General features: G+C 34.8%; 1 protein-coding gene across 1 annotated transcript; it reads left to right on the top strand.

The window, feature by feature from the left end:
- The first annotated feature begins 5,679 nt into the window (after nucleotides 1-5,679).
- Nucleotides 5,680-27,060, top strand: LOC114267224 (mitochondrial Rho GTPase 1). The gene is made up of 16 exons (XM_082914986.1): nucleotides 5,680-5,765; nucleotides 5,956-5,985; nucleotides 6,127-6,333; nucleotides 6,633-6,765; nucleotides 6,950-7,099; nucleotides 7,510-7,686; nucleotides 7,908-8,159; nucleotides 8,995-9,063; nucleotides 11,456-11,511; nucleotides 13,206-13,287; nucleotides 14,721-14,932; nucleotides 15,063-15,132; nucleotides 20,687-20,799; nucleotides 23,652-23,802; nucleotides 24,986-25,172; nucleotides 26,627-27,060. The coding sequence occupies exons 3-16, from the start codon at nucleotides 6,134-6,136 to the stop codon at nucleotides 26,698-26,700; spliced, it is 1,926 nt and encodes a 641-aa protein (XP_082771112.1). The 5' UTR covers nucleotides 5,680-5,765; nucleotides 5,956-5,985; nucleotides 6,127-6,133; the 3' UTR covers nucleotides 26,701-27,060.
- The last annotated feature ends 416 nt before the right edge of the window (nucleotides 27,061-27,476 follow it).

Raw genomic sequence — 27,476 nt, 5'->3', positions numbered from 1 at the left:
CATACACAATGCGACAATCAAGCATTCGACAACATGGACATGGCATACACAATGCAAGATGGACTTAAACTAAAATGAATGGGCCTCAGCCACACTCAAATCAGTGGCCAAACATGATGAAATTAGGCAACAAAACACATGCGAATATGCACAAATGCAAGGGACCGAACCTAAGGCATCAAATGCCACTCTATCAAAGTATGGCAAGGGATGAAATATGACATGCAATCATACATTTTCCAGCTCTGAAATATGATGCAAGATGGTCCCGAATCATGCAAACACTTCACACAATGCGTGCTAGATGGCTTGAATACCGAAACTAGTGAAGCGCATTACACTAGAGGTACACAAAGCAATGCATAAATGGCAAAATCAGCCCCAAACAGACCCTAGGTAGGTCCAAGACAGTGGGAAAATGGTCTAAAATGATGGCTCGAAAGACATGGAAATGAAGCTCATGCAATGGTCCAAAAACTAGGCATTTATGCACAACTCTCAAACGCATTTAAAGAGTGGAAAACATGGGAATATAGCATACATGTAAGCTCTAAAATATGATGCACAATGGCCCCAAATCATGAAAACACCTCAACATAAGCATGCAATAGGCTCCAAAACTTGAAGCTAGGCAAGGGTATTGAACTACAACCATGCATAACAAGCATCATTCGACCATGAGGCATAAAAAAAGAGCTAAGGTAGTCCAAAACATGCATAAAATCAGTTTAAAGCATGGTCAAAAAGTGCTAGAATCAAGGACCAAAATAACATGCAATACAAGCTAGTGAAAAGGGTTTACACTACAAGTATATGGAGCATTCAAAAGGTCACTAAACCAGCAAAATTCAGAGGTATGACATGCCAAATAAATCCCAAAAATTCACTGAAATATGGTATATGCATGCAAGAATGATAGGCTCCTTTGATAGGCTATACAGAGGGTTGTTCTACACATGCAAGATGGACACCAAAAATGACAAAATGGGCTCTGGAAAGAGCTTATGTAGGTCCTAAAACCTACTAAAAATGGCCTGAAACATTCACAATAAGTGTGCAAATAAGGGCTCCTTTGTTAGGCCAAAAGTGCTAGTAAACAAGACAAGGGGTGAGAGGGTTACCCCTCTTTTGGTGCTCAAAATAGCATGCTAGCCACTGAAAATCCACTGAATTTCAGTGGCTAGAAGTCCAAACAAAGGCCAATGCAAAGGCTTAAGTGTATGGCTCAAAGCAAGGTGAAAAACAAGCATGCAAGGGGGTAGATGACCCCCAATAGAAAAATGATCTTAAACAAACATGTTAAGAAGCTCAAAATAAGACTTTTCAATTTATGATAAAGCCCAAATATGCTTGCAAACTAGGCTAATAGATGGAACAAAACAATGCCAAATAGAGGGAAATAGAGTGTTACCCTTGTAGCCAAAAGGACTAGCAGCTTCTGGACCAAAACAGCAAGGCTTCAACCTCTGAAAATGAGCTCCAAGGTGCTTAGAGTGGTGGTGGAGGTGTTAGGATAGGAGGTGGTGTGCAATAGGCCAAGAACTATGGACTTTTGAACACAAGATAGAGAGATATAGAGGGAAGTGTATGTACAAGCCTTAAACAATTTCTGAACCTTTGCTAATGAGGGAGAGAGTCTCCTTTATAGACAAAGAGGTTCAAAGCTTCTCCAAGAAGCTTAACACCAAGGTTAAACATCCTCCATACACGTATATGGAGGATGCAATCTGTGCCTCCCAACTGGCACAGCTGGAATCAATTCAGTGAGACAAGATTGATGGAGGTAGGCCGACCAGTTCAAGTGGTCGCCCGACCAGTTCAAAAGGGCCAAGTCCTCAAAAGGTGGTCGGCAGCCCTAATTGGTGGTCTCCCAAGTGAATGCAAGCTAGTGGTATGGTGGGAGACCAGTAATTGTGGCCCAAAAGTGAGGGAGACCATTTACGTGTCAAGAAAATCGGTCGACCGGGAAAAAGTGGTCTCCAAGGGGAAAAGATGGTCTCCCACCCTTGTACCACCTTCCAAACAATGAAAATAGGGTCCATGCCAAAATGAACCAAGACGGATGCAAAACGAGGGTTCGAGGGCCAAAACGCGCGGCCGGAGGCCCTGAAAACAGGCTGTTAAGCATCGAAAGTGGCGTGCGACCATGAAGGTGGTCTCCCAGGCCACAGAGTCCCTCTAGAGAGAGGAAACAAGGTGTATGCTAAAAACCGGAGCAAACAGAGAAAGTTAAGCGGTCCTGAACCGAGGCGCACGACCGACGGCTCCGAAAACTGGAAACTGGTCTCCAAATGGAAAAAACGGCCTACAACCACGAAAAATAGCCTATGGTCACTAAGAGATGGTCTACGAGACCTCTCCCTCCCTTTGGGAAGAGAAAACAGAACCTGATTCGCAAACCGAGGCAAAACACAAAAGGGGCCCAAGGCCCGGAGACAAGGCTCTCAGCCGAGACTTTGAAACCTCGAAACGAGCACAACATGCGCAATCACCGGTGCTCAATCGATGACGTCTGAGTCTTAAGGTTGGTAAAAAATAGGGGTGTCTACACTTGGGTTGGGCCCTAAGGGGCACCCTAAGTTTGTAGAAGGGAGGAGTTATAGACAAAGTGAACCTTAGCCCAAACCACCACACATGCACGCGCGAGCCGTTGTCCGTCCAGCCGTACCGGGTGTGAGTTGTGGGTCGAGTCGATTCTTATATTATTTGTTTTGGACAAAAATTTATTTGAATTTTTCCAGAAATTCTTAATGAAATTAAATTCTAATTTGTGCCAAAATTGAATTTAATTTTCTGTCCAAATGTGACATCCTCCAGTCCAATTTTCCAAACAGATTAACTGTCCAAATAGTATCTGTTGCACTCGGACAGATTCTGTTTTTTTTTTTCAAATAAATTTAAATTTGCCCAGGCAGATTTGAACAAATTCAAACCAAAGTTCAACAGGTTCAAACTGTTCTAGACAAATTGGATAATTGCCCAACAGTTTTAGACAGTTTTAAAACTGCCAACAGATAATAAAAAAAAACTGCAGTAGATCTGTTCTTTTGAATTTGGTACCTATTGAGCTCATTTTGTACCTGTTCGGGTTGTCCAAACAGTTATCAAAGTTGCCTATAAATTGAGACCATTTTCCAGCAGTCTGGAGATCCCGAGATGATAAAAAAACAGTTTGAAAAATTCTTTTTCCTTGCTGTCCCATTTTATTCTTTTGCATAAATTATTCTTCATATTATTTTAGGAAAAATAAAGAGAGTATAGAACACAAGATTTTTGTTCGCCGTACAAATTGTTTGGAGTGCTACTACAATTTGTGAAGATCATTGTATCTTGGGAGATAGACGCCACTTGCCCGTAAGCATCGTAGCGGGACGAATTTGTCTTAAGGATAGAGTGTCACACACTTGACTTGATCTTTTTATTATTCATTTGGTTCGGTAAAATAAATTCAGTAAGTTATTTATTTATTTTGTTTGATTTGGTTTCAATTTATTTATTTTACACAGAAGATTGTTCCAACAAAGATTTCACATGTCTGCAAGTAATAATTATAAATGACATTGGAAATACTAAAGGGTTCCACATTATCAGAGATAGATATGCCGGGTTTAGGGTTGAAGTGCAATTTTACTAAAGTTGATTGAAGTAAAATTTTAATAAAAATATAAGTTACTTAATATTAATTATGAATCATTGTGATGTTTAATTACGAGAGATGATATGGTTAATAAAGTATTAGTTACAATTATGATGTTTTTATTTTTTATTTTTTTAACAAAGATTCATTTCGTTAAAGATGAAGACTAGATACATCAGAGTTTAACAAAGAAACAAGAAGAGGGTGGACAGTCCATAGATCAGGTAAAGGCTTGGAGCATGGGCTTTGGCAATCCAGTCAGCCACCAATTATGATATTTGATTACAACAATTACATTATGAAGATTTTGGTTAAGCAAATAATTTCTTTCATATTACCAAGTTGTGGGTTCAAATTTGATATTTGTTGGGTTGGGTTAAATGGTTTACTTGAATTAATTGTTGGACTTATATAGATTTACAATTGTTCAACTTTATGTAATTAATTTCATATTTTTAATTAATCTCTTATAAATTAACTAAAACAAACCATGCAAATAATTTTCGATTATGTGATATGCAACTTTTATTTTGAATTACTTTGTTAAAATAGTCAATAAAGATAAAATAGATTAAAATAATCAATAAAACAAAATATCACATTCAATTTATAATTATTTTATTTTCTTATAACTATTAAATCAATTAAAAAAAATTTGACTATATTAAAAACACAATTTTTTTAATTAAATTAAAATAATCAAAAAAATTAAATAACAAATTAAAATAGCCTATTTGGGCCAAAATTTCCTCCAACAAAAAAAAATAAAAATCCAATTAGTATGTTTGGGTTTCAATTTTCTGGAAATTGAGTTTTTTGTTTTTCGTTTTTTTTTAAGTGAATAATTTTAAAAGTTTAAGCTATTTTTTTTTACTTTTTAAGATGTATCTTACTTAGATGTATCTAAAGAATAAAATATTTATAAAAAAATTAATAAATACACAAAAATATACTGAATTTTTGTATTTTTTTTTATATTTTTGGTATTTAGTAAATTTTTTAAAGATATTTTTTACAAATTTTATACTTTTAAAGTGTATTTATATTAGATGTGTCTAAAAATTAAAAAAATTACTTAAAATATTTTAGAAAAATCATTGAAAATAAAAAATTATGAAAAATAAAAAGATAGAATTTTTTAAAAAATACTTTCTGAAAATGAAACTAAACAAGCTGAATAATTACCCATAAATTTTTGATGCTATGTTGAAGAGGTTCCGTGTCTTAACATTATTTTAGCCGTCAAAATAAAGCACAACATTGAGGGTATGTTTGGTTTAGTTTTAAAATAATGATTTGAATATGAAGTTATACTTTGAATTTTGAGTGTTTGAATCATGAATTAAAAATAATTTTTTTTTTGATTATCAATTTTGAAAATAGTTTGGAGATAATTTATAATTTTTTATTTTATATTAATTAATGTATAGAATATGAGAAAATATGAGAGGGGAGAAAAAAGAGAAAAAAAAAAAATAATAAATAAATAAAAAGAAAAGAGAGGAATTTTAAATTATATTTAAAAAATATATTTAAGTCTCGTTTGGGAGCAAACTATTTTAATAATTTTTTAATTTTTTATAAAAAGATATATAAAAAAATTAAAAAAAAATAATGTGATAGTTTATAATAATTTTTTAATTAAAATAATTACTTTCTAAACGAGGGGTTAGTTAACACGTTTTATCTGATTTAAAAAATGATAAATTACAAATACATCTCTAAGATTTGATTAAAATACGGATCGTTCCTTCTGATTTTGAAAATTACATTCTATCCACCGAGATTTTCAATTTCATAACAAATCTTTCATTTTATTAATACATCATCTAGTGAATTAATAATTTTTAATAATATAAAAAGTATGTTTCAATTAGTAATTTAAGTAATTTTATTATTGTATAGAAATATAATTATGAATTTAATTTCTTTTAGTTAATTTTGTTGAATAAAAATTTTTTAACAAAGGAATATTTATAATTTTTTAAATCACAAAAAATAATTTATATTTTAAATAAAAACCAGAGTTATAATTGTAATTTACTCTTAAAAAAAAAAAAAAAACAAGTAAACCAAACGGTAGCTCAGCCCTTCAGTTTCGCGGTCCCTTATCTTCTTCCCCAAGCATTTATCTGCCACCAAGGATCCTCTAGAGTGAAATTTTCTTAAAGTTTCCTAGAGTACTACATTGTGTGCTTGAGATTTACTGGTAAGTCACATCAGAAAAATTGATGTGACTTGCCAGTAAATCTCAACCACACAATGTAGCACTCTAGGAAACTTTAAGAAAAAATCACTCTAGAGAGGATCCTTGCTCTATATCTGCTCTGTTCATCTTATTCATTCTGGTTTTTCACTCACAACTCCTGGTTTTTTGCATATCGAATCAATCCCAATCTTCTCTGCATACATCTATATACGTAGCTGGCTGTGTCTTTGTATACATATTTTGTTTTTCTCTATAATTTAGGGTTTTGGATATTCTGCAGTCTGTAAATGGCGAACTCCGCCGCCGCCCGTGGTGGCGTTCGTATCGTCGTCGCCGGCGACCGCGGCACTGGCAAATCCAGCTTGATTGTCACAGCTGCCGCCGATACCTTCCCCACCAATGTTCCCCCTCTGTTGCCTCCCACCAGGTTGCCCGATGACAAGTACCCTGATCGAATCCCTGTTACAATCGTCGACACATCTTCTAGGTCTCTCTCTCTCTCTCTCTCTCCACATGTATCTTTGTATTTGTATTTCTCTGTCTTCAATCACATGCCTCAGTTCAATTTTCCAACTTTTTTGTGCTTTGTGTCACCTAATTGTGTTTTGCAGTAAAGATAAATGAGCTTTTGGGATTCAATGAAATTGTGCTTGCTGTGTTTGTTGGGTTACTATGTTCTTGTTTAATTGCTTGTTAGTTTTTTTTTCCTGGTTGTTGTTTCTTTGACACAATCTTGGTAATTTTTGAGTTTAAACTTGAGTACTGTTGTGACATTGTTGTATTCAGTTTGGAGAATAGAGGTAAGCTGGCTGAAGAACTGAAGCTAGCTGATGCTGTTGTGCTCACTTATGCGTGTGATCAGCCTGCGACGCTGGATCGATTGAGTACTTTCTGGCTTCCTGAACTCCGTCGATTAGAGGTTTGTTGTACCTTAAGTAAATTTGGTTTAGCTGATTTGAAGTTATTTTGTAAACAACGTCTTGGTATGAGAATTTCTTGAAAAATTAAGAAGATTATTTCAAAAGCAAGCCAAAAAGTGTAAATTATCATTTATCTTCTCATTGCCTTTCTGATTTTATTTATTTATTTTGGGGTGTGAGCAGGTAAAGGTGCCAGTTTTATTAGTGGGTTGCAAGCTGGATTTGAGGGATGAGCAGTATAAATTGAGCTTGGAGCAAGTGATGTCGCCAATAATGCAACAGTTTCGGGAGATTGAAACTTGTATAGAATGTTCATCAATTAAACATATTCAGGTACAGTTTAATGCTTCATGGCATCTATTCTTGATTAATTCCTTATTGGTTTACTTGCTTATCATACCAAATTTTCCACTGTTTTAATTATTATTATTTTTTTCAATACTGATATCTGGTTGCATTGTTGGAGACATTGATATTATCACATGTAACCTGCTTATATGGCCCTTTCAAGATATTGTAGAATTTACTTGAAAATTAAAATATTGAATTTAAAATTTTTCGCCTTGTGAATTTGTTTGTTAGATTTGTAACAATGAGGTCAAAGGAATCTATATTATCAATCATCCAACTAGTTTATTGGATGACTTGTGATTAATTTTTTGTTTCTAAATCAATCTGTTGGTGTGATGTCATTTTTGTTTGGTTTGTCATAATGTAAAGTATTGGAATTTATCTACTTGCAGATCCGTGAAGTTTTCTACTATGCACAAAAAGCAGTTCTTCACCCAACAGCTCCTCTATTTGATCAGGAAGCACAAACTTTAAAGCCTCGGTGTGTGAGGGCTTTAAAACGGATATTCATTCTTTGTGATCAGGATAGGGATGGTGCACTCAATGATGCAGAGTTGAATGATTTTCAGGTGTCTGTTTTTTGTGTGAATGTGAATATATATGAATGCACTCAACTTAAAAGTGTATATGTGAAATATGTATATTAGCTTTGAATTTGTTCATTTCCTGAGCTCTTTTAAAACTTTGAGTGAGTAATTTTATTGTAGTTCAAGCAAATTTGCTATTGCATTGCATGTGTTTATTTTTTATTGTGACTATGACAAATATCGTATATCTTGATTTTAAACAGGTCAAATGTTTCAATGCTCCATTACAACCTTATGAAATTATGCGTGTTAAGTGTGTTGTGCAAGAACAACTACCTGAAGGCGTCAATGACCATGGTCTTACTTTGACGGGATTCCTCTTTCTCCATGCAGTATTCATAGAAAAGGGGAGTCTTGAGACAACATGGACTGTGCTAAGGAAATTCGGATACAATAATGATATCAGGCTCAGGGATGATCAACTTCCACCTCCAATTGACCGAGCAATTGATCAGGTGACTCCTTTAGTAAACCTTGATTGATGGCTTAGTTTATTGAATCTTGTTTATGTTTCTATTGTCCGTATAGGCTTTTTGTACTTATTTGTCAAAAATGAACGGGAAATTGAAGATTGGATTCAACAACTTTTAATTTAATAAAGGTTAACTGAAAAAAATAAATCATTATTATCTGTGCTAGTATAATTGCAGTTATTTGTGATGCTAGAGCTTGAGAGCATAGTGTGTTTGACTTGAAAACTGATAATCTATGAGAAGAATTCTCTGTTTGGTTTGAAGCTTTCAAAAACAATTTTTTGAGTGTTCAATTGATTTTTTTTTTTTTTATAGTGAATTTTTGTAACAAAATTTTACCATGACACATGTTGGATGAACTTCAATTATACCATCTGATCTTGCCTTCCTGCTGGGCTTTTTAAATGGCTTGAACTCAACATATTGGAGTTTTTCAACTTTATATCTTCTCTCTAGCCTGTTTTAGCTTGTTTCTTTGTAAATACCTGGACCTTTTGAGTTGAAGAGACTCTGACTGTGGATGTCATGTGTACTGGATGGCCACAAGGAACATGGTCTAAAATTGGGCTAGTAGGGTTGATCTAAAATTGCTACCTTTACCCCTCAAGCAGTGGCATTTAGCGTTAAGTTTCAAGTTAATGTCACCACGGTTAAAAGTGAAATTTGACTACTTTGATATAATATACATCTCTGCTCTTCTTTCTCGATATAATCCTTTCTAAATATTGTGGATTATTTTTTAGCATTAAATTCCTTGTTCATGGAACATATATAGTGTACTTTTTGAAATGGTAAACTCTATTTATCATTTGTGTAGAGTGTGGAGCTGACAAGTGAAGCAGTGGAATTTCTCAAGGGCATCTTTCTCATGTTTGATATTGATGGTGTACGTATACTAGCCATCTGCTTTACACATTTAGACCTTAATGTCAAATATGGATTTGATATGTTATTATAATTTGAGGCCCATTCATTGTTTTATGTTGTTTATCAATATATTGTGAACAGAGTTTTTACATGTTATTGCTGTTGTTTCTAATTGTAGTTTTTGTGGTTTTAAGTTGCTGATATTACTTGACTTATTTACTCACGGAAAATATGTCAGGCAGTTGTCCTTAATAATAGACTTGAATATGCAAAATCAATTTAATAGATTAATAACATTACTTACTAACGTAAGGTAGATTACATAACTTTGGAATTTCCTTGCTTTTCTGTGTATTTCCATGCATTCTATTTTAATAAATTTAGAAGATGCTAAAAGCATACTACGAAACAAGATACGGCATAGAAAAATTTAGTACTTAACAGGGACCTGCAAACAGGTTTGTTTTTTCACTTCTAGGTGTATGCCTTACATATACATGGGTTGCCTCCCTGTTCTAACACTTTGGTAATTTCTTTTCTTTTCAAAAAATGGAAAAAAAAAAAAAAAGAGATAAAAAGGAAAGAATGAAGGTGCTATGCCATAATAGTATGAACAGCTAGTTATGATAACTTAGGCTCTCTGTTCTAAATGTAAGGACAACTAAAAGCCTTTGGCTTTGGCAACCAATTACTCTAATGAGATGCGTGAAAACACATCAGTAGATAAAATATGTGTTTCTCACCATTCTGGCATATTTCAAAGAATTTTGGCTAAAATCAAGGCCGTTAGAACTTAGGCCACATCATGAGACTTTTTTTTAAAATCCTGATTGGCCCCTATGAGTTCTATAAAGAGGCTGAGGTTTTACCCCTGCTGGATGAGGACTTCAACCTTACCAAATGAGCACTATACCCACTGAAGTTTAACATCAAATCTCATACAGCTAGGATCCAACTTTCTGAGAAGAAAAGCCTTATTCGGCATGAAGCAGCAATTAACATAAAAGGATAGAACGTATACCATTAATCAGTTTGGTAAACAAATCAACATATGGGTGGATTTTCAGCTTGGGCTTGCAACACTTTATGGATATTAGCATGCTTGATTTTAGAAAAAAAGGTGTACTTTAACTAGATAAAAATAATGATTGAATAGTTTTTCATTCTCACTAGCAATATAGCATTAAATTTGGTTTGGAACATTGAAATTATTTGCATGAGCTGGCTTATAGGAATGGCAACGGGCCGGGGCGGGGCCGGGGACCACACTCCCCGTCCCCGATCCCCGATGATAAAAACTTCCCTGTCCCCGGCCCCGATCCCCGATGGGGAACCTATCAGAGTCTCCGTCCCCGCCTCCAACGGGGATCGGATTTCCCCGACCCCGAAAGTTCACCGGACCAAAAAAAAAAAAAATTTGAAACAACAACAAGTTTGCAGATTTGAGAGACATCATCGAAAAAAAAAATCCAAAAATTCAAACATCATCATAGAACAACATCAACATCAACACAACATCAACATTACAACGGGAGAGAGAGAGATCTGAGAGACATATCTAAGTATAGAGAGAGAGAGAGAGATCGCCGAATGAGAGGATCTGCCGTTGACGGTCGAGATCTGGGTTTGCAGATCTGTGAGTGAATGGGTCTGTGTGAGAAGGGAGGCCTTTGAGCTTGTGTGAGTTTGCAGATCTGTGAGGAGTGAATGGGTTTGTGTGAGTTTGCAGATCTGTGAGTGAATGGATCCGTGAGTGAATGGGACAGCAGAGGAGGAGAACGGCGCCGGCGGTGTCAGCGTCGGAGAAGGGAGGCTTTTAGAGAGAGAGAGAGAGAGAGAGGGGGAGATGAGAGGCTGTGTGAGTGAATGGGTCTGTGTGAGGAGGGAGGCCTTTAGAGAGAGAGAGAGAGATGAGGCTGTGTGAGTGAGTAACGCTGGGGCCGTGTGTTTTTTTAACACACAGTGTGAGTGGGGCAGTGTATATATAGAGAGGGGTATTATAGTAATTTCATTTCGGGGAGAAAACCGGGGACGGGGCCGGGGACGGGGACGGGGACGGGGACGGGCCGGGGACGGGGCTGTGAAAGCTATCCCCGTCCCCGGCCCGAAACTAATCGGGGATTTAATTTCAAATACCATTCCCGTCCCCACGGGGATATTTTTCGGGGAAAAACCATTCTGATCGGGGTCGGGGGGTCGGGTCCCCGTCGGGCCGGTTTCAAATTGCCATCCCTACTGGCTTATGCACATTTACTTGTGTCTGCAAGAGTTTTCAATGCTGAATAAGTAGGTTCAATCATTGTGTGCAATTATAGTATTGTTTTATTTAACGCAAAGTTCTATTAGTAAAGATGTATTTATTAAATTATATGACCCCTCGAAATCTTGAAGATGGTTGTTTTTCTTACCAGGATGGGGCCCTTAAACCAGCTGAGCTTGAAGATCTTTTTTCTACTGCACCAGAAAGGTAATTAGTATTCTTCATTTCTGCTTTTTCGCTCTGATCTATATTGTAAGCTTTATATATATATGCATAATCAGAATTCTTTGAAAATCATGTGGTGTGTAATTAAGCTACTGTTGCAAAAAGGTTCTGGGTGAGCCCAACGAAGCCACTCTTGAATGAAAGTGCTTATTCACTGATAATCAACTTGAATATATCGATTGAAAGCAATTTCTAATTTTGGTCAAAATTGAACTAATTCATTGTGTGTTCCAAATGAAAGTATATGTTGTAGTGAAGGGGACATAGGGGGTTTGCAATTACTGAAACAAAAAGGAAAAATATCGATACATTGAGGCAATGTAGTCTGAAACAGAGATGTATCACCAATATATATGACAGTATTGGGCTTATTGGCTATAAAATCTCATTGAATCTGGCTGGCCTTCCACTTTTTCTGTGGCTTAGTTGATAGACATCCAAACACTTCCTGCCATGCCCTTTGGCTTATTTAGCATTTAATTTGGAAGAGATGTTCGGGATTTCTAAAATTTGATATTGAAACTCAGCTGAATAGGTCATTCCTTGATACGTGTATTATGTCGTATTGTTTTACTTATTTTGTCATTCAACGTGCAAATTCAAATAATTTCTCTTCCCTTTTATAATGATGATGGTAAAATGATGTTACTGTTATTATATTTTTTTTTTGGGGATCCTTTTAGCGTTTTGCTGAATGTTAATTTTTCATTCCATATGTTGTTTGTCGAGGTTCAGTTCTTTATGCGGGGAGTTGTGTAGGACTAGGTTTAGTCTTTGTTATCTTTCTTTGTCTTTATTGGTTTTATCATTGTATTTGGGCAGTGCCCCTTTGGCACCTTATTTAATGCAATTTTCTTATTTACTTGTCAAAAAAAGTTGTGGTCCCCACCATTGTTTGTGTTTCATGCACCTTGTTATCTTCAAATTGATCTCCACAGTGGAATGTGCTCTGATCTCTTTTCAATGATGAATCAACTACTTTTTATGTTTGATTTTGATGTGTGGATACACACCATGTTCATCTTCTAGGAATGTCTGCTAATCAAGAGTTTTGGTTTGGTCCTTTCTAGTATTCCACATCTTTGATAAGCAAAGAAACAGCAATTACTATTAGTTGGTACTTGTCTGAGGTAATAGTTTGGACCACAGTTGAGCACATTGTCTAGTTAAATAAGTATTTAATTTTAGAACCATTTTAATATGTTGTGTTTGTCATATTTGAAATCTATGTTATCTATTCAGATAAAATGGCTGCATTTTGAGGCCTTTTCTTGGTTGCATGAGAATTTTCATTTTGGTTTTATTTAATTTTTTTAGCATCACATTTTTAGATAATATATTTTGTTAACCAGTTTGAATTAGTTTGCTTTATAAATGTTTGCTCAGAACATGTATCAGCAATTAGCATTTTCACAGTAAACTAGTAAAGGTAGAAACTTACAACCATTTTCACATGGATCGGAAGCATATTACACTTTTGTTTCATACAAGTACAGAATAAATGTTAAATATACGGGTGTTCCAAGTGAAATTGAGATGTACCCTTACTGTTAATATGCTGCATATATATTGCTGTATTACATGATTAGTGTATATAGTTTTTGCTATTTTTTAATTTTTAATTTTTTTTACTTAGTTATTGATGTAGTTGTTTTTATAATTTCTTCAAATTTTAGTCCTTGGGATGAAGCTCCATATAAGGATGCTGCAGAGAAAACTGCTTTGGGAGGGCTATCACTTGATGGGTTTTTGTCGGAGGCAAGTGTTTCCTATTTCTTTTCATTTTTTGGTCATTCATTTCTGCAATTAGCAATACCATGAGTTTTACTTGCATTGTCTAACTGTTGTGATTATATTGATTACTTCACACGTGAAGTTCTACAGTTAAAAATCCAATATGCAGAAAAATTTACAAATGTAATGTTATTTGCTGATATAGAGTTATCTTTCTTTTTCTTTTTGGTTGAATTTTGATGCTACACACAATGGGGGATTGCCCTCTCCTTGACCATGACCCTCCCCACCCTAACTATCATGTATAAAGCAAATTAATTTTTTTTGTCACAGGCTTATTAATGATGTGACTGTGTTGTTATTAAGGCTGTAGAATGTCCTGAACTACTGGAGCTTGGTTCAAGAATGACTAGATTTGCACCGCTTCAAACTCATCCACATGATTGATAATGAACTTTCAGATTCTATGGCTCACCAACCTTTTCAACCCAAGCCCTGAGTTTTGCATTACTCGATGATCTGTGCTTTTTAGGGAGGGTAAATTTAGCATTGATAGTTAGGGCTGTATATTGGTTGCATATTAGGCCTTACATTTTTGCAGCATAGCAAAGCCCAAGTATTGCATACTCGATTGTTGGCCTGTGAGAAGTGGGACCGTACCTTTAGCATTGACAGCGTGTGATATAAATATTCAGGTTTACATCACTGTGCTGTTGTAATTGTGCTATAGATTAACTAAGGGCTACAGCTGATGTAGCAAAATTGACTAGTCCCAAAAGTCTGGGTGGGTTAGTGATAATGTGAAATGAACCTATCTATTGTTTAACAATTTAGATAATTATCTTATTAAGGAAGGATTTAAATTCAAAGGCCCCAAATGTCTTTACTTTTTGACCAATCATAACATCACGAACTTTCTAAAATCTGGATTCACTTTTTCTTCTTCGATCTGTTTCAATTTTTGCACTTTTTCCAAGCCGAGCTGCTTGCATTTATCTCGAGCCTTTGCCAATATAAGTTCAAATGTCATTGACCGAAATTTTTACAAACTTGACATGAGCCCAAGTCTGACCAAAGTACCAAGATGAGTCTAATCAATTTGATACTCAGCTCCAATAGGATTGGATTGGTTACACCAGTAGACTAGCTGTGGTGCTAGATGTGCCAACTTGATGTATTGTCTTTACGGAATTTAAGGACTCATACTGGTATCAGAACAAAGCATATATCTGAATTGTTGCTGTATTTATTGATCAGCAATATCTGAATTGTTGCTGTTGGTATGTGACTAGTATTTTTTTCAGGCAACAGAGTCACAATTTTTTGAGGTCTTGTTAACATCAAAATTCAACATATCTCATTGTTAAACCATAATGCATATGCCCAAACACATTTTTTTTTTCTTTTTTCATGCAACACGTATTCTGATTTTTCTGTGACAAGTTTGTGGTGTGCAGTGGGCCCTTATGACACTTCTAGACCCAATTCGTAGTGTGGAGAATCTTATATATATTGGATATGCCGGTGATCCTTCTTCTGCCATTCATATCACTTGGAAAAGACATTTTGCACGTAGAAAGAAACAATCTGACAGAACTGTTTTCCAGTGTTTAGTTTTGGGGCCAAAGAAGGCTGGAAAATCTGCATTATTGAATTCTTTCATTGGAAGGTGCTTTTTTTTTTGTCGAATCTGTATCTGACAAGCTTGTTTGTCTTTGCCAATTTTAAATCTGATCACCTGGTAGTTTATCTATGTTTTTCAAGTCTTACGAGGTATATTGTTGATGTCTAAAATGTAGGCCTTTCTCTGGTATCTATACTTCAACCACTGATGAGCGCTACACTGTCAATGTTGTTGATCAGCCTGGGGTAAGTACTATGACATTATGACAATGTGGTTTGCTAGTTTATAAACCTCTCTTCCCCATTTCCTGTGTGTGCGCTTAACACATGCAAACCTACTAAGTTGTCACTTTCAAATTTAGAGAGTCAAATTTTTGGAGCTTTAGTTTGATTACATTTTTTTCTATGACTTTTTGAGGCATGAGTGTTGCACTTAGTCGTGGACAATGGTTTCAGATGCAACAAATTTCAAATTATTGATGTTGTGAAATGTGGTACATGCACATATATGTGCTTTTCATGTGAATGAATATACTTGTTTATTTTCTTTCTTTATTTTCTTGGGGGAAAGGGGAGGGGGGTTTATTCCATAGATTAAAATTGTATATATACTCAAACTCAACACGCCTTTGTCCAAGTTACTTGGGTTTGGTTATATGGATTCATTTCATTTTAGTTGGCTCTATTTGACATATCCTCAGTTAATGTTTAAAGCAATTATGTCTTTTAGCCAACACAAAATTTATAGACACACATTTATGAACATAGATCTTAAGATTTTAGTTGGGGCGCCCCTTATCTCCTCAACCTGTATTCTTCTTGACCTTCCTTTATTTCTTTTACACTGTACACATGGATCAAATCCCTCGTCCTTATAAGTGCATTAGTTGGTCTACTATGCACATGACCATACCATCTCAAATGGTTTTACCTCATTTTGTTGTCAACTGGTGCCACTTTTAACCATCCTGTAATGGATGCATTTATTATTTTATTTTTTCTTGTAATACCACACTACCACATGAATATTATCATTTCTACTAAACTCAAATTCTAAGAATCTAAGCATGTTTCTTTTTTCTTTTGTTTTTTTATAAATAAATAAACTCGATTGAGAAAGCATTAAGATGATGCAAAGAATACAAAAGCACCTCTTTTGAGGGGGAAAAAACTAAAAGCACCTAACCAATAACATCATCCAAGAAATCTGAAAAAACAAATATATCTGGATCAACCTTCCTCTCCAACCAACTATACAAAACTACTAATAAAGGACTCTCAAGCCAAGACACACAATGATGAACCTCTTGAAACGTTCGCTTATTCCGCTCCAACCAAACCAACCACATCAAACCAAACCAACCACATCAAACATAACGGCACCAACAACCATACTTGCTACCGCTAATGCCTAACCTGAGCCGCCCTCCAACTCCAAAGCATCTCCATCACCCCTTTCGGTTGAACCCAAACAATCCCAAAGCAACAACACATAAGCCCCCAAAATCGCGAAGCCACTGAATAGTGAAGAAACAAATGATCCACCGCTTCCACATCAACACAACACATACAACACCAATTCAATAAAATCTGATCACGCTAAACCAAATTATCAATCGTAAGAGTGCGACCTAAATCAACTGTCCACATAAAGAAAACCACCTTAGACGGAGCTCCCGGCACCCAAGTACTCCGCCAAGGAAAGACTCACCCCACCTCCCCCACCTAACTTTGATAAAATGATGAAACAGAAAATTGGCCCTTAGCTCCCACACCATTCCACACCAAGACTTCCTTCCCCACTCCCGTAATCCCCAACCCATATAAGAAACTCAACAAATTCACCAACTGATCAACCTCCCAATCCTGAACTTGCCAACGCAACTGAATATCCCAAACCCGAGCCGCCCTCCAACTCCAAAGCATCTCCATCACCACTTTCGGTTGAACCCAAACAATCCCCAAGCAACAACACATAAACCTGCACAACCGCGAAGCCACTGAATAGTGAAGAAACAAATGATCCACCGCCTCCACATCAACACAACACATACAACACCAATTCAATAAAATTTGATCACGTTAAACCAAATTAACAATCTTAAGAGTGCGACCTAAAGCAACTGTCCAAATAAAGAAAACCACCTTAAACGGAGCTCCTGGCATCCAAGTACTCTGCCAAGGAAAGACTCGCCCCACCTCCCCCACCTAACTCTGATAAAACGACGTAACAGAAAATTGGCCCTTAGCTCCCACACCATTCCACACCAATACATCCTCCCCGACTCTCGTAATCCCCAACCCAAATAAGAAACTTAACAAATCCACCAACTGATCAACCTACCAATCCTGAACCTGTCAACGCAACTAAATATCCCAAACCACCCCATCCCCACCCCCATTCCCATCCCCCAAACAAGAAGCCACTGTAGCCTCCTGATCTACAACAATGTTGAAAATCAAAAGAAAACATACCTCCAACAAAACCTCACCACACCACCTATCTCTCCAAAAACGCGCACTCGCCCTTCAACCCACCCGAAAACCCAACATTTTGTATCATATATAATAGTAGGTCTTATTGCCATCTTATTAAATTTTTTCTGACTCAGTAACAATATTATTACACACACACGTTATTCATTTAATTCATTTTGCTCTAATTCTATGGGTCACATCCTCCTTAATTTGAACCCAATATATAGAAATGGTTGTTCTTAAGTATCTCTTGGGCCTACACATTTCTTACTTCCTGGCCCCCCTCTGAATCCGCATTTGAAAACATGGCCTTAGATTCTAAAGTCTCTCCCCGTAGTTTACTCTCCGCATTATCTTCTTAGAAAACCAATCATATGCATTTTCTAAATCAATAAACACCATATGGAGTTCTTTTTTATTATTATTTTTTTAATTTTTGCTATATTTTTCCATAATATAAGAAGAAAAATTAACTTTTGTAGTAGATATTCTAGCCACAAAATCGAATTTGATCTTATGAAATTATGGTCATCTTAGTTCAATTATAATCTTCCAAAGTTTCATTGTATTACTCGTAATTTTTACACCTTGATAGTTGGTGCAATTGTGAATATTACCTTTATTCTTATTGTATTGGAACAAATGTACTTACTCATTTAGCATTTTCTTAGCATTCAAGATTTGTTAAACAAATTAGTCAACCAAACAGCCCCTTTATCACCCAGACACTTCCAAACTTCATTAGGAATTTCATATGGTCCTATAGCTTTTCCCATTTTCATGTTCTTCATAAACTTCTTTACTTGCGCCACTCTAATTTTGTGAAAAAGTTATATTTAATACTAAATTTATTATGTTCTCCTAACCTAAAGAGTCCTGAGTTTTTTTTTTCCCAGTTAAAAAGTTTCCAAAATAACTCCCATTCCTTAATCTATTGTCATCCTCTCCCTTAATATACTTAATGTAGTTTAGGTGTCTAGTCTTTACCTTTTTTCTCTTACCTAGCAAGTTTTTATATACACATGTATCTTTTCATGCACCCTAAGAACGTAACTTAAGATAAAGATCATTATAAGTCTTCTTCTTAGCATTTTTAACTTCTTTCTTAGTCACAGGTTTGGCTACTTTATACCTTTCAGAAGTTTTATTGTTCTTCATGTATATAAAGTTTTGAATATACTGTCCTGTGAGTGCATCATAAAATACTCAACAGTTAAGCAAGGAGCATTTTTATTATGGTTTCAATTTAGAAATACGTTATTCCCACTGTTTTAAGAACTTCAGATTATAAATTATAAGTGGCCATATATACAGTTTCCAAACATTGTTGGACACTTGTGGAGACTTTTTGCATTGACAAGTTTTTGGTATGTTAATGATGGACATGTAGAAGTTTTCGAATCTCTATATCTTGTGAAGGTTTTATCTGACAACCTTGTTAACTTTGGCCCATAAGGATGATGGTATAAGTTACATGAGTATCAGATCTAATAGGAGAACTAGTTTTTTTGACAAGGACTAAGGGACATTTAAACTAGACATGACATTAAGATAAACTAATTACCTGAAAGTAGCTCATGACATTAGGATTTAAGCCTCTCAATAAAACCTGTAACAGAACCCTTCCAGGTTTCAGCAAATCCTCAAGTTATATATCATTGGCTTGCTTGCTGGCAGAGCTGCTGTCTTTTGTTTTGAACTCATCTCCCCATCCCTGAGCCACTACTGTGTTCTGGACTGGGAATCCATTGAGTGGTTCTGATGCTCATTCATTCTTTTTCGAAAATATCTGTTCAAGGTTAACTGTAATGCCAGGTCATGTATCTTATCTTTGTTCTTCTTGAAGTATTTTATTTGATCCATCCCGGCGTATAGCCTACTTCAGAACGACATTCAAACTTGGTTGCTTCAACCCGTTCTGAAATTCCTTGCGGCTTTGGTTCTAATCCATTTTTTGGTTCAAAACCTTGTCTTGACATTTCCCTCTAAACAAAGGGTCCTTTTTTTGATACCTGGAAACCTAACTGATTGATGGTCCATATGATTGGCCAGTCTTGTCTGGTTTTTAAAAATTTATGATTTATGAAATCATGACAATATATATAAAGACTATAGCTCGCTAGAAAGCACGGATACGGATACGAGGTATGGATACGATACGATATGATACGGATACGGCAATACAGCAAAACCTAAAAAAATAGGATACGGGTACAGCTAGGATACGCTTGTAAAAAATAAAAAATAAAAAAATTATTAGCAGTGAGTTACACATAAGCTCAAGAATGTTGAGAAACTACAGTAACTTTATGATGCAAAATACTAATCTTTAAGAATTAGGTATTAATTTAAGGCAATAGCTAGTTTAGTTTTTAAATTTTCAATAGGTCTTGCAAATATTTCATTTCAATATCAAGTCTAATATGTTGATATTATAATATCAAAACAATCCACAACTTGACTCTATGCCTTTTCTTTTTACACTAGTAAAAAATATTCTATGCAAGTTTATTTACTTATTTATTTATTGATATTTAATTTTACTATTGTTATATTATCTTATTAATCCTTACTTCTATGTAGTTATAGGGGACATGCATGATACAATGAAGATATGTCAATTTGATGAATTCTATTACTTTACCTTACAATGTTATTTTTATAAAAAAACTAAGCAAAGTATTGGAAAAATATTATATTTATCCTCGCAATTATATTATATTACGATGTTATGCAAGAAATTATATAATTCTAATTTCGTAAAAGGAGTAATATGTGACTTGGAGCATTTGATGCTTCAAAATTAATTAAAAGTATCTGATAATGTGTGACTTGGAGCATCCAATACTTCAAAACTAAGTATTTGATACTTCAAAATTAATGAAAAATTAATTAAGAAGTATCCGATACTTTTAATAAGTATCTGATACGTATCTGTAAGTATCCAAGGAGTATCGGTATCCGATACAGATACGATACGGATACGTCTTCCTATTTGAAGTATCTGTGCTTCATAGATTACTCGTCTTCTATACCAGCATAAATTCTTACAGAAATTAAAACTCAAAGTAACGAATATTTTATCGAAGTTAGAAATACTAACCTTACAATTAGGATAGCACAAAAATTCCTCTATCAATTTCTAATGGCTTAATGTCAAATGCTGCTTTTGTGACTAAAATGCAGTGGTACTTTTTCCTTTCTCTTGTGTGAAAATTTGAATATTCTCTTTTGGTTTTTCCATTGTTATTTGTATTTTTCTTATTTTATTTGTTCCTGAAGCAGTTCAAGCTCGTTAAGATATGTTTTGTTGTGTTGACAGGGAACTAATAAAACTCTTGTATTGCGAGAGATACCTGAAGATGGAGTTCAAAAATTATTGCCTAAGAAGGATTTTTTGGCAGCCTGCGACATAGCAGTATTTCTTCATGACAGGTAGCTAAAATGCTATTGTTTTTGTCAGATTTAGTGTTGCCAAGTAGAGGGTGATGTTTGTTTTTGTGGTTAATCATTAATATATTCTTCTCATATATCCAACAACTTCAAACATGAGAAATTCGAATTCTATGTTTTTTGGTTTGGAAACTTGGATATATTTTGCTTATTATTATATATTATAGTCTTTTTAAATAACTCTTAATTGAAAATTGGAAGTAATTGGGTTTTGAATTTTACGTTATTTGGTTTGCAATTGGATATATAGCTTAATATTGTATTTTTACATACTCTTTTGCTAATAATTGAAAGTAGTAGCTTCTAAAGTATACAAGTATTCCTAATTGAAAGTGGTCATGTTTATTTTATTTATGTATTCATGATTGGTCAACAATTTCTAAATCATGTTCTCATCAATGGTAAAGTGAATCTAAAAGGATGGTATATTAAGCATTTATTAACAAATTTTGGATGATATTTTATTCCAGGGGTTGTCATATTGTTATTATGTTAATAAAGCTTTTATCCCTTGTATTTAAAAAAAATATATATATATATATATATATTTGCATTTTATTGGAACCCCATTATAATAGTTAGCCTCTGCTGTAGTTCAAATTCTTGTTGATTCACTCCTTTGTTTTGTGCTATGTTACATGGACTCGGGTACAGAGTGCGTGTGCGTATTTAGAGGTCGGACTCATCAAATCTCAAATTCAAGAGTGCATGGACTCGGCAAAAAGAGTCATAGTTTTATATTTCTAATCTATTATGTGAGATAAAATGGTACTATATGTAACATAGAATGTCAAAAAAGGTACTTATAGCAATTACACAACAAAAGATACATATGAGATAGTGTTAAATACGAATATATGAGAAGTGTCCAATGGAAAGTATCGGATGCCACACCCTTGTCTGAGTGTTGAGTGTCCGGCATGGATATTTAATTTATTTTGTAGAGTCTATGTAACATAGGTTTTGTGAAAGATTGACAGATCTAGAATTGGACCAAACCTTTTATGTCAACAAGATATTGATCTTTGTGCCAAAATATCTTTTAAGTACACTGTTAAGTATGGACACTGTTGTAGAGATGCTATGGTGTTGCTTGATAGGCATTGGAATTGGACATAGACACAGCTTGGACATACTGTCTGACACATGCTCTATTGTAGAAGTTTGAGATGATTCCTTTAATTTTGGACATATCATGGACCCACATTATATGTAAGATTAAATCTTCTTGCTTATGAGCAAGCCATGTGGAGTGCGATTGGTGTTGAGGAAAGATCTTTTGAATAAGCAAGCGACAAGGACTGTAGGTTTGTCAATATTTGCAAACCTTTATTGATTTACGTTTAATGGTATGAGCTCTGCTAACCCCCATCATCTGCGAGGTGTGGGCATGATGCTGTACATGAATTTGATAGGACATAGGCACATATTAAGTCACATCTTAAAAAAGAGAAATTGGGACATGACAGGGACATGTATATGTGAAACAATATTCATTAATATGCTTGCAACAGTTGTTGAAGGGTATGTTCTAAGATTTTTTTTTTTGTTTATTTATAATATATGTTTTTAAATAAAATAATAAAATTGAATACTTCCATACAAAGGAAAGGAAATATTCATGTAGTAGTTTAAATGAATGCTTTATTGTTTATTACAAAAAAAGATATGCTTTCTGCCTTGATAAAAGACATTACAAGGCCTGGTGCATGATTACATGTCAATGAATTTGATGTAAGAAGTTCATGTAACCAAGTTAAAAAAGCACGATATTTAAATTGATTTTTTTTACGTCTTGGGAATAAATAAATGAACTTCAATTATTATGGCAGCAAAAAAGAAAAAAAAAGAGAACAAACTCTTCACGTGCAAAGTATAAAAGTGAATCCCCCTGTTCCCCCATTATATCTTGAATAAGGTACCACACCCAAAAGGTTCAAAGAATAAAAATAAACAGGGAATGATTACTTTTTTTTTTTTTTTTGATCAACGAAAGTTAGTTGTTAGTTGTTAGATTAGTACCTACAGGAGTTGGTCTCCCCACCCATTGTAAAGCACTAACTGCTTGCCTTCTTAATTCAACTCCCCTAGAGAGAGTTGAACCCATGACCTCCCCCTAGAGACCAAGCCCTTAGGAAAGTCATAGTGGCCAACTAGGTTACGCCTAGTTAATTAATAGGGAATGATTCCTTAAGCCACACAAATAGACTTTCAAGAGTCATGGGGCATCCCTTTGGGCTAGAAATCTGAAGCTCCTTCCCCTCAAAAAGATCTCTCTTTCTCTCAACACACCACATATCACACAAAATAACATAACCTTCCATTCCCTCCTCTCACTTATACACTAGTATTTGATGACATTATCTTTAATTCTATTTTTTTTTCTTCTAAAGAAGAACTTTTCCAATTTATAATTTTATAACCCCTTGTATTTGCATAATGATAGCTATATATATATGCATTGTTAATGCTATGAAAAAAAAAAAAAAAAACTCATTCTATTTGTAATAATGATAGCTATATTCATTGTTAATGCTATGAAAAATCCTTATTCCTAATTTCTAACTACTTATTGAACCATCTTTCTTTTTTCTTTTTAATTTGTTAAATAAGCTCTTTTAATATAGTTTCTGACATCAAGTTGTTCGAGAACACCATACATTTTTTGACATGCACAGAGTCTGTTTTGTCCCCTGCTATGCTATCTTGAATGCTTGGAAGTTTTGGCCTGTCAAGGTGTTCATGCTTTATAGTATGCATGTATGCAAATGTTTGTGTATTATAGCAGCATTTTCACACTGAATTTTCAAGAATTAATGCTTTTACTTTTCCAGTTCTGATGAGTCCTCATGGAAGAGAGCAACTGAATTGCTTGTGGAAGTTGCTAGTCATGGAGAAGCGACTGGCTATGAGGTGCCTTGCCTCATTGTTGCAGCTAAAGATGATCTGGATCCATTTCCAACTGGGATACATGATTCAACAAGGGTAGAGATCTTCACAACTGGCTATATTTCTTTTCATACTTGAGTACACTAGTTTGATCACCCAGGCATGTTATTATGATGATTTTAATATGGAGACAGCTGTACTGGAGACTTGGGATTAAATTTGCCTTCAGTTTGGGTTTGAGGATTTATTGATGGGGAAGGGATACCCCGAGTAGCGGAGCCTCATAAAGTGCCCTCCCAAAAAAATTTAAAAATTTTGGCTGTTATAAATAACTTGTACAATTGCCTCGTAAATTTTTTTTATTTGCTCTCTAAATGGTTTTTATAATCCCACTTTTCTTTGGGTGATTCTATTTACACACTAGCCTTTGTCTCAGTACACCATTTATCTTGTTCGGATATCAATTGTCGAACAAAATACAAATGTTTAGATATCTACTCCTGAACAAAATATAAATGTTTGGATGTCAACTGTGGAACAAGTTTTTTGTTTAAACAATTGATTTTCATTTAGAAGTTGTTTTTGTTCGGAGGTTGATATCTGAATGACACAAATGGTTTGAACCGAGATAAAGTATGGTTGATTTTCTTTTGTTCTTTTTACAATAAATTCCCTATAACCATGGACTTTGGTCAAAACAAGTATGTTTACCATATTTATCAAAAAAAAATAAAAATAAATAAACAACGAACAAGTATGTTTACCATGTGTACATTGTGGAGACAATTTAAAAGTGGGACGTGACACGCATCTACCACTTAAAAAACTAGACTTTTCTCTATAGAGTAATTAAATTAAAACGTGTAGAATCCACTCTCAACTCCAATTCTTAAAATTGCAAGGAACCCAGTCTCTCCATTTATCTGTTGCTTTCATGTAAACTGGTGAACTCTTCCTCACCCATTTAATTTTTTCTACTCCCTCTCTCTCTCTCTCTCTCTCTCCCTTTTATCTGTTGCTTTCTTTTCAGTGACAGATCTCTGCTTTACCTATCTAATTCTTTTAACAATTGGGTTGATTTTTTAATTTCTGATTTGAAACAAATTTGTTGATTTTTATTGCTAAATTTGGTTTTGTGCTTGTTTCTATTTATGTAATAATAGGAGGAATAGGACAGTAGGAAGACCCTGATTATAAGTTAATGTGTTGTTAGATTTGTTGTTATTTTTATTCATTTTTACTGTTCTTGACACATCAACTATATATTTTGCTTCCGCAGGTAAGTCAGGATATGGGAATAGATGCTCCTATACCTCTCAGCACAAAGCTGGAAGACTTTAACAATGTGTTCCGTAGGATTGTGACTGCAGCAGAACGCCCTCATTTGAGCATTCCTGAAACTGAAGCTGGCAGAAGTCGCAAGCAATACCACAAGCTTATTAATCGCTCCCTGATGTTTGTATCAGGTAAATTAACGTTTAAAATTTTGTTATCATTGGGCTGCTAAGTTTTTCCTTTTATTAGAATCACTGGATCCATAAGAGTTTGCTGCATGTTGTTGTTGGTGTTTTATATGCACATATAAATGTATGCAGGCATCTTATACCCATGGTTGCTAGAATCTTACAATTCAGGATTTGGTTAATATGACTGGATTTGAGTTTCAACCAAAATAATTTGATTTGTGCTTGTTGAATCTTAAATTGAGTGAATTATATGATTCAATTGTGATTCACTACTATTCGTTATGATTCGTGCGATTCAGTTTTGACAGCATCGTTTCTGTAAAATAAAAAGTGTTCAATTAATTATTTTGATATATGTGGTTTTATATGTATATTCATATATATATGATTTAGTTGTGTTGATATTTATTTCAATTTAAATAGTGCGTATATTTTTTTATGTATATACATATTTAAAATTATATATTATGCTAAATAAAGTGAACCTTATGATTCACGATTTGATACAATCAACGATTCACTATTTTAGCAAAATTCACTATTCGATTTGCAATTTGATAACAATGTTTATACCTTCATTAAATATTCTCATCCTTACATTTGCTTTGAACATTTGTTTCAAGGGCCTAAGTATCACAATTTTGGGGTGGGGGTGGGGGTGGGGGTGGGGGTGAAAGGCTTAAGGATCACTAATTTGTCCAAACTGAGTGTCTTCTTGGCCATACCTTTGTTAGTCCTGCCAAGGTGTGTATTGGACACCAACTCTTGGCATTATTTGCACAAAGTTTGTACTCTCAAATTGGAACCTGCTTTTTATTTTAATTTTACTTTTGGATAGTAAACAGTGGAACCTTTGTTCTTGCAGTCTTTTGGAATAAATTAAAGGGAAAATTTCACTTTATCTCTCTATGGCTCACCTCTCTGACATTAGGAATTAAGCACATAACTTTGCATGGTTTGTGGACTAAAGTTCACCACCTATATCATTAACTGCTTAAGACAAAAGACTTAAATACCTTTGGACATATGTAACCTCGTTGTGTAAACCACAAGCATTTTTACCATTTTTTGGGACACACAATACACTTTAACCCCCTTTTGTCCAAGTACGTGGTTCACACTAATGTTAACTTGGATGAAATCTCAGACGGTGCACACTAATCCACAAATCATGGAGCGTTATGTGCTTATTTCCCAAATGACAGTGGGGCTAAATTAAATATATTATGGGTTTTGCTGTTTCAGCAAGAGATTCGGCATATGCAGATTCTTTTTTTTCATAGTCGATTAGGAGATAATTGGTCAGATGATTCTTTCGTCTGCTATTACAGAGTAACACGATAATGATTACATATTGTGCTTGTTTCTCTTCTACGTTAGGTTTTCTAGGCAGGTAATGCTTTATCTCATTTTTTCCACCCGAGTTGACAAATAGTGTCTTTCAATACTTGCAGTTGGAGCTGCGGTAGCCGTTGTTGGGTTGGCAGCATACCGTGTTTATGCAGCAAGGAAAAATGCCTCCAGTTAAAGGGTGAAGGATTGTGCCAGCTCTATTTGCACGTTATCATAGCAAGTTCGAATCGACTGTGTTGGATTACATTTTTTGGACCCCCACATTGTCTATGTTTCTCAAGATAAATAATAGTTTTAATTTTTATTTTCTAGGTAGAGAATTTGCAATTTTCATTTGGAAAGTAGCACACCTCAGAAAATCTACCATATTAGCTCTCTTATATTCATTGTAGGGCTTACTCCCAAAATTTACTAGTAGGCTTTTCTCTCTATATAGATGGGTTTCCTTGGTGGGAAACACATGTGAGAAAGGTGCTTGTGCATTGACTTTGTGCAGTAAATAAAATTTTGAAAATGTATGATCTGAGCTTTGTTAGTTGCCTTCTTCAAATTTTTAGTTTTATTTTATAAAATGTGAGTCTGAAAGTTGTCCCTGTATACTTCTTGTGGACCTGTGGTGATGTGTGGTCTTTAAATTGTTTTTATTTTTTATTATTTAAAAGGGTAGTACATGCAAGTAGATACTGTCCTAGAATGTGGGCAATGCATTTTACAGTAGTGCCCAGCCCGGTTACTCACTGGATAAGTCACTGCGCAACCATGGTGCGGAGAGGTGTGAAACTATACTACAAGTGGTGATGAAGATTTTTGTGCTGTTCTACATTTGCTTTGGAAAATATTTCTAGAATAAACATTTTTGTTTGGTTGTAACCTTTTTTTTTTTTTTTTTTTTTTAATTTTTAACAGGGTTTGTTTTTTACCTTAAAAATAATATGCTATGCTAGCGGTTGT

This window comes from Camellia sinensis, chromosome 2 (assembly GCF_055761805.1).
Source record: "Camellia sinensis isolate YWXY chromosome 2, ASM5576180v1, whole genome shotgun sequence".
In the NCBI taxonomy this organism is placed as follows: domain Eukaryota; kingdom Viridiplantae; phylum Streptophyta; class Magnoliopsida; order Ericales; family Theaceae; genus Camellia; species Camellia sinensis.
This window is presented reverse-complemented; position numbering and strand designations above follow the sequence as displayed.

Excerpts from the sequence above, each read along its gene's own strand:
- LOC114267224 (XM_082914986.1), top strand. The coding sequence starts at position 6,134 with ATGGCGAACTCCGCCGCCGCCCGTGGTGGCGTTCGTATCGTCGTCGCC. Across the intron at positions 15,133-20,686 it reads ATGTTGTTGATCAGCCTGGG|GGAACTAATAAAACTCTTGT; the intron begins GTAAGTACTATG and ends TTGTGTTGACAG. Across the intron at positions 23,803-24,985 it reads GGATACATGATTCAACAAGG|GTAAGTCAGGATATGGGAAT; the intron begins GTAGAGATCTTC and ends TTGCTTCCGCAG.